The following is a 13,670-nucleotide window of genomic DNA, read 5'->3' as shown; positions in this document are numbered from 1 at the left end:
GAAGGTGAGGTACTCACCTTCATATTTCTTAATTAAATAACTTATAAAGTCATTTGAAAACCTTGTGTGAGACATAATTTCACAAACTAACTTTTTGGCTAGGTTTAAAGGGAAAGAGCACTTTTAGATAAACAAGGCAATAATAGATGGCACTCGTGGAGGTAGGAAAACAAAGTTCTTTATGAACTGCAGGATTGCTTGTAATAAAGATTTCAATGCAAAAGGAAAGGCAGTAGAGCTGACTATTTCTGTCAATGGTAAGTTTGTTATAACGCAAGAAAAGTAGTTTACATTTTTTGCCACTTGCTTGAGCAACTTAATATATAAATCTAGAAGTAAATGCAAAAGTAAAAAGTGAAAAATAATGCATTTTTAAAAAAACTAAGCATTAACACATGTTAGACTGCACCCCATAAACACAATCAAGCCTAGAAAAAACCCGTGAACCACCCCTTTAAGGTATCAGATATTGTCAGAAGAAGGGCTGTGCGATATTGAAGAAAAATGCGGTATGCGATAACTCATTAAGTAATGCTATATTCGATATGTGATACAATAATTTTTAAAGTGCCAACAAGTCTTAAGTTCATCTGAAGGCAGTTGTTTTTCTCAGACTGGAGTTTTCATCTCCATCATCATCAGTTATGTTTCTCGTCTCTTTCTGCCCCTACAGCCATTGAGACTCAGAGCACCAGTTCAGAGGAATTGGTCCCCAGTCCTCCATCACCTCTACCCCCTCCTCGTGTCTACAAACCCTGCTTCGTCTGCCAGGACAAGTCCTCGGGGTACCACTATGGTGTCAGTGCCTGTGAAGGCTGCAAGGTAAACATGCTATTCATCCCTTCATCCCACCAAATGGAAGCCATTCAATAAATATTCAGGTTTTCTCCCCTGTACATTCTAGTCCCCTGGCCCCAGGTCCGCCTTCTAAACAAAATAAGGTTCAAACCCATTTGTGTTGAATTATTTAGAGTCAGTGCTGTAGGATTTCAGCCTAAGCTAAATGATCTTCTTTGATATGGTCTGCCAGTCTGGAGGATTAATTCGGGTTTCACAGATTCTTGCCGATATCTCGATGCATTCATATTCTACATTCACTCAATTAGAGTCAGTGATTGGGATTGACAGGTGTGAATCTCAAAATGTCCTCTTCACACAGCAGCTTAAAATAGAGGCTTGAATACATGCAGTGGACATCAAGTCCATATTCTATTCATGGCTATAGCCGGTAACAAGTAGTAACATAAAATCAAAGAAGGTGATGCCTATAAAACTGTAAATATTTATCACACTTGACATGTTAGGAGTCCAATTGAGGCGCAGGTTCCTCTGTCAAATCTCAGTTAACCTACAGTAGCTTTTATACTGTAGTAGTTAGGGGTGGAAGAAGAAATCGATTCTCCAATGCATCGTGATTCTCTGTTCAACAATTCTGAACATTTCAGAATCGATTCTGAGCTTGGTATTTTTTGGCCACATACGGCACGTGTGTGCGATAGAGAGCATCGCGGCGGGCTTCATTGCACAGAATATATGCTGTGAGACACGTGAGCATTCCTTGACAGTGAGTTATTTCAGTGTTTTACTTTAGACATACTTTCATTTCTGCCGTTTGGAATGCAGTACGTATTAGATGCATGAAAGTCACGTACTGACAGACTTTCACATGCACTTTGTGTTTGTTTGTCCTGAAGCTCGATCGCAGCTGCGGTTAAATGCATTCGCATTTTTTAATACTTTTATATGAAACTGATGTAAACACAGTCAGTTAAGTTTTCAGAGCAGGACAAAACATGTGATCTATCAAACTAGATCTGTGCATTAGTGTGTTAAAGCTGCCACTGTCTATTTTCTCATCAGTAATAATCAAACAGCAATAATGCTGAGGAAAAAGAAAAACCCATAACTATTGTCTGAGATACTTAAAGGACACTTATTTTAAATAAGTAATTGCTTTAAAAAGTAGCCTGCTTATATAATAATAATAATAATAAAAAAAAGTAAATTTTGCACAAAATAAATTTGATATAAAATGTATATAAAAAATGTAGCCATGTGCAGTAATATTAAAAACTGAGAATGTGACGCATCGTGATATTGAGTTGATAATGATAATCGTAACTGAATTGAATCGTGAAACCAGTGAAGATTCTTTATGTAAAGTTGTAAAGATGTATTTGCACAGCAGAACAATTAATTAGGGAAAAAATGTAGGTTTTGGAATCGGATCGTGAATCCCAGGATCGGATCGGATCGTGAAAATCCTGAAGATTCCCACCCCTATACTGTAGTGAGAGCAGATCATTTCAGTCATGCACAAAACAGAAGCAGCTCCTGTGTGCTGGATCTGAAACCTTCAGATGACACACTGCTTGTATCTGCGATTATTATGCCACCACAAGCTGGAATCAGATTCCAGAAGAGTCGATTCTTTATTTTGGGAGACAATAACTTTATTTATTGTGCACTTTCAGCTTTACAACTTTGCTGATCGTTTACATTCACATACAACTACATTACACACTGCATGAAAGGCAATATTGGAAATGGCATAATAGGGGCACTTTAATAGTAATAAAAAGTTATTAAAATTGCAGTATACCGTGAAAGAGAACTCAGTTCAGTCAGGCGGACTGACCGCAGATTTCTGTTTTGTGCACTTGCCGTGCACACTTACCAAAATGTCCATCTTGGCGCGTATTCATGTAAATGCAATCGGTTATGTCTTAAGTAAACAAACTGTTTGGGGGAAAAACTGTTTGGGACGTGTGTTAGTATTGGTCCGTGCCTTACTGTAGGTCTACTGTATTGTTGTTAATATTAATGAAACAACTAAATTAAACACTGTTTATCTTTATGTTGCACATATTTGTCCTTCTTTTTAAAATAAACAAATTTTATGAATTTTGTTTGTTCTTTGTTTCGTGTATGACTGTTGTGCATCTAACACAATTTACAATATGGTAAATATAATTTTTTTTAAATGCTAGTTTTTCGCTAATTTCTGGAAATTGCCACCACAAAATCAGTCATTGCAAAAAAACATGAAAAAAGTCATGAAATCCTGGAGGGACTAAACAAAATACAAACTACAAACTTCATAGGAGTCTCAGGACAGAGAATACACATGACAAGCACACAACCTCCAGTGATTTATTGTTTTGCAATTTTCAATAAAGAGATTTAATAGTAATTCATATTAATAAACTGAATAAATAGTTCTTCCACCATTTATTTAATTTAAATAATAAATGAATACAGAATGTTAAAATAAGCAGGTCTGTGTGTCAACATTTTACAGCACCTTTCAACATGACTCCAATCAGAAAATAGAGTCAAAAGGTTATTCTGATACAAGGTCATTACTATAATGACATTGTAAATTAAAACTTCAACCAACAAAACATAATCAAAAATGACTTTGTGCACTGGATTATCATTTTCAGTATAATAAGTCAACTGTGTTATGCAAGCAATAAGGTATGAGGATGTTAATGCTTTTATAAAACGGTTAGCACGCAATACAAATATTAAAACCAAAAACATGTATTAACAGGTAGCTTGCAAACGGTAGTCCGTTACTGATTATTATTAACACAATCTTTTAGATCACAAATTTTTTTCGGTAATATATACTGACTACTTACTTTTAGATTACTTTTCACCTAACCCATTTATCACATTCGAATAGTATTATTATGTGCCATATTGATAAAAAGAAAATATATTCCATTCTTTGTTATGAACAACATGAAATGCATTAAACATCATATTACGCTGCAGGGGGTTTGATCAACTTCAGGAATCCCTGTATTACATGAACAAACAATAATAAACATGAAAACAGCAATGACATTACACATCCATAATTTAAATATTTTGTCTATACTTTTGTCCAGATTAACAAGTGAAACAGAAATGAAGACTTAGTGTTTCACAGCTATATATCAGCAGTTTAGTAAGTTAAACATAATTATTCATCTCATACATGATCTAGTTGACTGAGAAGGTGCTTTTGTCCCCAAATCTAGAAGCATGGATCACAAATTTATTTACATGGCCATTCTATATAGTAAATGTAGTTAAATAGTATGACACACACAGGATTTTTTAGAAAAGAAAAATTAAAAGAATTAAAAAAATTATGAAACCTTTACAGCTATTGTGAAAATCAGGGGTGGTTCTATATTATGTTTATTTATTTGTTCCTTTTTATTCTAAATATTCCCAAACGTGTTAACTATATCATGAAGTATCTCGATTCTTAAATACATGTAAGTAAATGCATTTTGCATCTCTATATAGATTATGTTAGTTGATTTATAATGGGCGATGGGCAAAGTAGCCTAATAGTGTAATCTATTAACTACTTAAGTACCAGATATGGGTGTCATGCCATAAAATATTTTTTATATGTATTTAACATATTAATATTTAACAATAGTTTATATATTTTAATATGTATTTAATTTAATAAAAACATTATAAGTTGCTAATTATAACACTTTCATTGTACAGAAAGATCACCTGAGAACTGAGCGAGCACGCGCTGAACAAAACAGCGGTGTTTCAGCAGTGACTCATCTGAACGCCTCTGATTGGTCCTTGCATTCATAAGCTCAACAGAATCGTGTGTGATTGGTTATAATGCACAGCGCTGTAAAAACACAGCTGTCTCTGACTCTGTGCCAGCCAACGAATGCAGATTTGAATTTAGCAGCTGGTGATGTTTTTATTTTTTATAGTTTACAGGACAAACTGCGCATTGCACCCAAAATTGTTTGGTGATCATGTAATCCGTAAAATAAAATAAAAAATAGTTACTGTAAACTGATCATGACCATTTTTAAACTGACTTTAACTGGAAAATTGACTGTTGAGCTCCTTTAAAGCAGACTGTTGAACTGCTTTGAAGCAGCACTGAATTTTTATTTTCCTGTTTATCACTGTAAAGCTGCTTTGATGCCATCTGTATTTTATAAAGCGCTGCATAAATAAAGGTGACTTGACCCTGTGATGGACTGGCTACCCAGGATGCTTCAGTAGGACAAGCGGACTATCAGTAGATATAGATTTATCAAAATAATTGTTCGTTACTTGAGAAAATGATTAATGTAATCCGTTGTTAGACTTATTAGACTACATATCCATATTCACACTCATTCTCTGTGATGTGACAAGAAAGAAGGAGAAGATAAATAGCATATCTAGGCCATATTGCCTTTGAATGGGTGACATTAACAGCTTCAAAGGATTAGACTAAGGATTATAGGATCTTTTAGTGTCATATACGGTATACGTCCCTCTGGGCACTGCGCCATTGTAAGGAACTTGTGGATGAACTTCATGGAATAATAGGCGAGTCAAGGGTGCTCTGTAGCCACAGGGTCTAAAATCACACCCGCACATATGTTGGGTTTTTATGTTTTATGGTGACTTTCCATAGTCAAAATGATTTTATACTGTACTAACTGTATTCTGTAACCCTACACCTAAACCCTCATAGAAAAAACTTGCATTTGGATGCTGGTGTGGTCTGGATATACAGTCACAAAGACAGAAATATATAACCACATATGAATATCACAGACACAGTACTACATAATGGAGTGGATACACTAGATTTGAAGCCTGCAGCGAAGATATAGACAATAAGATATAATGTCACTCTCCAAGGTTACTGTTTTGAATAAATAATAAATTCTAAATAAATAACGGAAGTGTTAAATATACCATGTACTTCTGTTTTATGAAACACTGCACACTATGCAGCATGTCTTTTCAATATAAGTGTCTTTTTTTAAACAGGGATGTGCATTTTTGTCATTTTGAGTGCTCACTGTAAAAAATGATACATTGAATTTACTAAAAAAATGTTAAGGTAAGTGGTTGCAAACAATTTATTTTAACTACTTTTTTTTTTTTTTAAATGTTGAAAGTTAGTCAACTAAATTTGTTTATTTAAATGTAGCTAAAATAAATTGATTGCAACCACTTACCTTAAAAAATGTAAATTCAATGAATCATTTTTTTCAGTGTATAAGTGTTCTTGCTGTAAACTGTTGTTTCTGTTGCAAATTGTGTCTATTATATTTTAACTACTTTTAACTACTCACATTTTTGCCACATAATGTATCTGATTTCTAATTCTCTGCCTGGTGATTCACACACATAAAGCCAAGAAGATTGTGAGCCCAAAGACACAAATGATGCATGCGACTCTCTTCTGCTCATTTGCATCATTTGCCATGAGCATGCTTTGTTTGATATTGGGTTGGAGATCTGATTTGAATTGGTAACATAGTGAGGAAACATATGGCTGAGCATACGTGTATGCATATGCATACAGAAAAGACACATCTCAAGCTAAGCCAAGTAAAGGCGCCAGACTTGCTGCGGTCTGGTTGCTTTGACTCTGTAATCCTTTTTGACATTGGCATCTTTCTGACATGTGTCCTCTGTCTTTCTTGTGCTTTAAACTTGAAGTTTTCAAAAACTTTGAGAGATTAAGAACACTTTGATGAATCGCTGGCATCTCTTCCTTTTCTGTTACCTGGATGTGTGTTGTGTTCACAGTGCAAGTTATAGGCAAACCATACTGTGGTTTTAAAGCAAAACATACCTTCTGGAGTTTATGTGGATTGAGCACATACTGAAAACATTGTATTTGTGTGTATAGGACAGAAGAGAGCACAGCTCATTCACTTTGAAACTGCAGAGTCCATATTTATTCAATTAAATCACCGCCTTTATAGTTTATTAATCATTGCTTTTATAACTACAAGTCCATATCATAATTGTGAGGATTTTTTTTACAGCCCTACTTTCAAACTACTTTGAATTAATGATTACCTTGATATGTCTTTATTTCCATGTTTTCAGATAATTTTGTAATGCATTGACAAAACATAATCAAATGCTTTTTCTAATCTCTTATGAAAAAGGAATGTGCTTAATTGTATTGAATGAACACTTGTAGTTAAAAACTACTTGCAGATAATATAATATTACTTGCCACACTTTAAGTACACCTTTGAAAAATGCGCAAGAGCGTGTAACAATCCAAAGCGAAAAGAAAAAGAAAAATCGCATCATATGACCCCTTTAAATTAAAGTACATTTTAAAGTCATTGGGCCTCATTCATGAAACATTCGTAAATATAGGAGTAAATTTTGAGTAATTTGCGCGTAAAACGGACCTTCCCGAAAACTGTCCTCCGAATTCACAAACACTTCGTACACATCAGATTTAATAGTTAAACATGTGTATGTTAATGAATTCCAATCATTCGTAAATAGCGCGCTCGTGCACACTCATTCACAATTAGCAAAATCCCCGCCTATGAATTCCGACTGACAACTATATATGGGCATCATGTTATGAAACGAAAATAAGGATTTCAACATGTCCTCTCAAAAGTGAATGAAAAAGAAGAATTTCTCAGACGCAGAAATTGAAGTTTTAATATCGGAAGTGCATTCAAAACAACTTTTTTTTTTCAAACGTACATACTGGAGAATCAGGTCCCAAAAAAAAAGAAGCTTGGCAGCACATTACAGAAGCTGTTAATGCAGTTTCATCTGTTAATCGAACAGTCCCGGAAGTTAAAAGGAAATGGTTCGACATGAAGCTTGACTGTAAAAAACGCATTACTTCATTTCGACAAAATCATATACAAACAGGAGGAGGACCACCATCGTCATCCAGCATATCTGCATGCGATGAACACATCATCAGCATAATTGGTGAACCCTCTCTGTCGGGTATAATTCCCAATGGTGACCGTGATGAACCCCCCTTGCAGGAAAACACTTCGCCACAATCACATGGTAAGGCTACAGTTTTATTAAATAATTGAAGTCAATTTTAAAGTGTTAAAACTAAGAGATATAATAATTTTAGATTTCTGATTTTTTTTTATTATTTTTTTTATTCTTTGTAAAGACAGACAAATGCCAACTGTGTCCGCCCATGAGACCACTGAAGCGGCAACCAGACCCGTTCATCCTACGGCACCTGGACCGGTAGTATATTCCACACCATCCCACAATGTTGGCTCTGCACAGACGGTTTTAAGTCAAGAAGTGCTGGATAAGCAAGACAACATTTGTGAAGCTGTGCTGGCAATAAATAACACGTTAAACGGAATAAATGCAAGCATACGAGAAATATGTGATGCAATTAAACATAAAAAATAAAGTTTACAGAAACTATTTTGTGTGCTTGTTTTTAATCGCATACATAATAATAATAATAATAATTCATTACATTTATATAGCGCTTTTCTAGGCACTCAAAGCTCTTTACATTGTCAGGGGGTATCTCCTCATCCACCACCAGTGTGCAGCATCCACCTGGATGATGCGACAGCTGCCAAAGTGTGCCAGAACACCCACCACACACCAGCTTATTGGTGGAGAGGAGACAGAGCGATTAAGCCAATCAGTAGATATGGGGATTGTTAGGAGGCCATGATGATCAGAGGCCAATAGACAAATTTGGCCAGGATGCCGAGGTCACACCTCTACTCTTTTCGAAAGACATCCTGGGATTTTTTAATGACCACCGAGAGTCAGGACCTCAGTTTAACGTCTCATTAATCACCATAAATGCTTGTGTCAGGTGGTGTGGTGGTCAAACACAACAACAAAAGCTCACCATATAAACAGTCTTGGTAACACTTTAGAATAGTGCCATCATTAATCAATAACTAGACGGACAAATGACTAATGCACTTTTAACATTCTAGTTACTACCATTAACGGACAAGAAATTAATGAATTCGTAAGTAATAGTGCTCAGTTGAAAGTGGTAGTTCACTATCAGTAATCTCCTGGAGAACTACTAAGAGGTGCTACACCCAGGTTCATAATTAATGTGAATAATGCATAATTTATTATTAATTCTAAAGTGAGGGTCATGGTAACCAACTAGTAATGATGCAAGTATTACCAAACCCTTCAAACGGATTTACTAATTATTTGGATCAGTATTCTAAAGTGAAAAACATGATAACTCCCTAATATTGACTGAAGTGAAGGTAACAACTTTCAAAATGGAGTTTTTGTTTAGTATGAAAGGGATGTACTTGGAAAGAATATACTTAAGTGCAAACTAAATGCAAAGTTCTCTGGGCACTTAATTTCATGTTAATTGTGATTAAATGAAAACATATTAGGTGTTTTTGACCCACTTAAGACTTTCTCTTTGCAATTTTTATATTTACTTCAATTGTCTTCGAAATACCATTAAAGTGTACACAATTAATTAAAGTAAAATTTCAGTTATGATATGGCTCTGTTGTCATAAAGGTAATGGTTAATAAGCTACAAAAAGGCTGTGATTTAAATAAATAAATATGGAACTTATTTCAAAGTAAAGGAACTCTGCTTACACACTGCTTCAAATTATAAACAATTTACAGTTTTTAACTAAATGTATACAACTGATTGTTAAACTCATATTTGCAAGTACAGTTTAGTTTTGACATTAGTAAATATGCTAGGGGAGCTCCGATCAGGGTTTTTGAGGCTGATCACAGAAAGCAGTTTCTGCCGATATGATCACCCATACCAGTCTTTTTAAAGTCTTATTTTTATAATTTATAACTATTTATAGTGATACGCCAATCAGGATTTTTAGACATTTATTCAGGGCCTGAATTTCATTTTTGAAAATGGGGGGAATTCCCCTCTTAGGTGACTCTTGTGAGGGGAAGCAGCTTTCACACAGGAGTCCGCTACTGATCCGTGGCTGTTTACCACAAACACAACATTTATCCATTATTTTAATTTCAAATCCAAACATTGTCACTGAAAATGCTTTTTCAACATTATGATTCTTTTTTTACACAGTACAGTAATAAAATCTTTCACAGACATGTTTGAACTCAATAAATATAAACAACACATTCAGTGCTTTTTACTTTTGCATTTACTTCTAGATGTATATATTAAGTTGCTCAAGCAATTGGCAAAACATTTAAACTACTTTTCGTACGTTATCACAAACTTACCATTGACAGAAACAGTCAGCTCTACTGCCTTTCCTTTTGCATTTAAATCTTTATTACAAGCAATCCTGTGGTTCATAAAGAACTTTGTTTTCCTACCTCCACGAGTGCCATCTATTATTGCCTTGTTTATCTAAAAGTGCTCTTTTCCTTTAAACCTAGCCAACAAGCCATATGTGTTGACTGTGAAACACAGTAGACTTTAATAATATGCATTTATGGTGTAATTACTACATTTTCGTGTCAATCCACGTTCATATTTACTTACTTTACTTTAAATCAGGAATATTTATTTGAGAGGTGGCTGAGCAGGTAGTGTGCATGCATGTGTCATGCATTAAAGGGTTGCAAGATGCAAAGAACCAATTATATCAAGATGCAAAGAACCAGTTATATTTGTAAGAAACAAGAAGTGTGTGTGTGACGCATGGGGCGTGAAAGTAGTGCTAGTAGTGGGTATGCTACGATTGACCAATCAGAATCAGGTATTCCAGAGAACAGTTTCTTGCAAATATAATTGTGACTTTGTGACACTGGCCTAATTTTTTGGCCTGCTTTCCCTTTAATTGGATAGGAACTAGGAATCAAATTGAAATTCGCATTTAAGTGAACTTAAAGGGTTAGTTCACCCAAAAATGAAAATTAGGCTGCATTTTACTCACCCCCGAGGCATCCTAGGTGTATATGACTTTCTTCTTTCAGACAGATCCAGTCGGAGTTATATTAAAAATGGTCTTTGATCTTTCAAGCGGTTTAATGGCAGTCAGCGGGTGTTGCATTGCTTCAGTCCAAAAGAAGTTAAATAAAAATCGCCCATCCATAAAAAAAGTGTCTCACACGGCTCCGGGGGGTGAACAAAGGCATTCTGTAGCGAATCGATGCGTTTTTGTAAGAAAAATCCATATTCAAAACGTAATAATCACTTTAATGTAGCTTGCGCCAACAGTTGTACACAGGAGCAGTTCCGGGAGGATGACGTATGAGGTCAGCGTTGTGCATGCGCTGGTGAGTCTCGTGAAAGCCAACGTTTGTTTATAGGATCAAAGGAAGCAAAGTTTCCTTACTTTAGGATTATTTGGATTATTTTGTTATTCTGAAAGTGTACTTTATACTTTAAGAATAAAAAAAAAATACAAGTCTGTCTTGTTTGAACTTGTTTGTCAGACTAATACAGTGAATTAGCTTCAAATATTATATAGGTCATGCCCTGTAATTTTATGTGATAGTTATTTGTCAGTAATTATAATGATCGTGTGGCTGACTGTTTGTGTGATCTTGTCTGTGTATGAGAGACCAGACATTTGGCACTGTTTCAGATCCACATCTCTCTTTGTTAAGTGCCAAGCCTTACACACACTTACGACCCAGGCTTTCCCACCGATCCGCTTCAGTTTCATCAAACTTTAATGCCATGTCATCCAGCCGTACGGACACAGTATAAAGTGGTTTCATGTTACGCCATTGTTCCCTGAACTTCAGCAGTAAATGCTTCTTTAAAATGTCCAGAGATTTTGGTTCTGTCTGCTGTGTAATTCGGTCTAACGGGGCTGTTTGTGAACCTTTCTTACAACGAGGAACACTGGAGGTCTTTAGGGTCTGTCACTGATATCTCCTGCCTAGTATGTGAGGCTTAGACCCCTGTACACCTGCCATTTAATCAGGCTAATGCTTATTTATTGAAACAAGGGAAATGTTACTACTAAGAGTTTACTCTTTTATAGCCAAGGAGACTCAATTGAATTGTCAGTTAAGGTTAAATGTTAACAAGTTAAAATGAGACAGTTATCTTTATATGCTAATAGGCTGCCACATTGCATTAGCATTTTTTTAAGAGCTGTGTGGGGTGTAGAATTTCTCAAGCCATCTGTGTTGATCACCCTCTCCAAGAATGAGATAAGAGCTCAGTGGATTGCTGCTTAGAGACCTACAGAGCAAGAGACGTTGAGCACAAGGGAGGTGTAACCTATAATCTCTTGTCTATTAGGCCATTAAAATGGTTCTGTTCGACTACAGCTATCCAGCTATACGTCATCCGTCCGGAACTGCTTCTGTTTACAACAGTGAGCACAAGCTAGATTCAAGTGATTATTACGTTTTGAATATGGTTATTTTTCTTACAAAAGCGCATCGATTCGCTACAGAAGGCCTTTGTTCACCCCCCGGAGCCGTGTGAGACACTTTTTTTTATGGATGGCCGATTTTTATTTAAGTTCTTTAGACTGAAGCAATGCAACACCCGCTGAGTGGCATTAAACAGCTTGAAAGTTCAAAGACAATTTTTTATATAACTCTAACTGAATTCGTCTGAAAGAAGAAAGTCATATACACCTAGAATGACTTGAGAGTGAGTAATTTGTAGGCTAATTTTCATTTTTGGGTATACTAACCCTTTAAAGATATGCGCATATTTTCATAACAACATGAGCCGCTTAAAATAATGAAAGTTAACAACAAAACTGATATTCAAAATGACAAGCAAGCACTGCTTTGTTTATGTTTCGTATATCTGTGTTTATCTTGTATATCTTTGTTTCGGTTTCTCCTTTTGAATGATGAATACTATTGATAGCTGCTGATATGGACAGCTAATTCCTCTCATGCAGGCAGAGAACGCACATGTTAGTTTGCAGTAGGCTGTAGTCTGTGCAGTGTGTTCAAACGCAGCTTTTTGGTCCAGACGCTGCTGACGCGAGGCGACAACACTGTTAGCTTTCATCGGTGCTAGTTCTTTGAAGTCGGCTTGGTGTGTCCTGACCTTTAAACTAACTATGCCTGGTTAGCGATAAAGATGACAAAGAAATCATATAGACCTTAGTAGTTCCATGTCTATTTTTGACAGAAAAGAAATGGGGGATAGAAGTACAGTATGTTCAATTAATTGTACTGGTTTTAAAAATCACAAGTGATCTTAACTGTTTAGAAAAACTGTAAATCTTTCCCTTACAGCGTCATTTTAATTTGAGTAACATTTTCAATATGGAATCCATACTGACTAAAGTCTACAGAAGGAGGAGCTAGAGCCATATGCAGAGACCTAAGAGCACCCTAAAAATCACCTAATAATGCCCTAGCAAACTATCCTGGGCCTGGTTCCCCAAAACGTTCTTATCGCTAAGTAGTTCTTAACCTATTCCTTAACCTCTCTCTTAACGTTATGGCACGATTCCCGACACGTTCGTACGCTAAGTATATCTTCTGTAAGTCACACTTTCGTAAGGTTGGTCTGGACCATTCGTAAGCTCTCTCTTAGCATTGTTTGAGCTCAAGACGCAAGTCGCCGCCACTGTGCAGCAGTCTTTAGAAATCAGCGCAGCGCAGTACAAGTCAAACTATGGTATGTTGACAATGTTGTGGCTCAACAATGATTTTATGTTATGGACATTTTAAGACTAATAATAAAATATGTTCGCAATGGATACAGGCCTATTTATGAAGTTGACTTTATTTGGTATCAGAACTAATATGGTGGTAATTAGCCTAGGCTATTTCGTAATGTCATTAAAGTGTTTAAATTGGCAATCACTTTTGATAATTAAAATCTGGCAAAAAATTTGGCTCTAAATGGCTAAGATCTATAAATGGGTAAGCATGGTGGTGTCCAGTAAGCGACCAACTATGGCAGCGATCCAACGTGTCCTTGTATTGAATCAAAGACGG

At 35.8% G+C, this 13,670-nt stretch overlaps 1 protein-coding gene across 1 annotated transcript in view; it reads left to right on the top strand.

Annotated features, from left to right (window-relative positions):
• LOC107565243 (retinoic acid receptor beta-like) overlaps positions 1–13,670 on the top strand; it is a 94,161-nt gene that overhangs the window by 21,598 nt on the left and 58,893 nt on the right. Inside the window, exon 2 of the mRNA XM_016250459.1 lies at positions 674–822. Within this exon, the coding sequence (XP_016105945.1) occupies positions 674–822 (149 nt within the window). The remainder of the gene's footprint in view (positions 1–673; positions 823–13,670) is intronic.

Source organism: Sinocyclocheilus grahami, unplaced genomic scaffold (genome assembly GCF_001515645.1).
Source record: "Sinocyclocheilus grahami isolate Dianchi unplaced genomic scaffold, SAMN03320097.WGS_v1.1 scaffold990.1, whole genome shotgun sequence".
Classification (NCBI taxonomy): domain Eukaryota; kingdom Metazoa; phylum Chordata; class Actinopteri; order Cypriniformes; family Cyprinidae; genus Sinocyclocheilus; species Sinocyclocheilus grahami.
The sequence above is the reverse complement of the archived record's forward strand: the minus strand, read 5'-3'. Positions and strand labels throughout refer to the sequence as shown.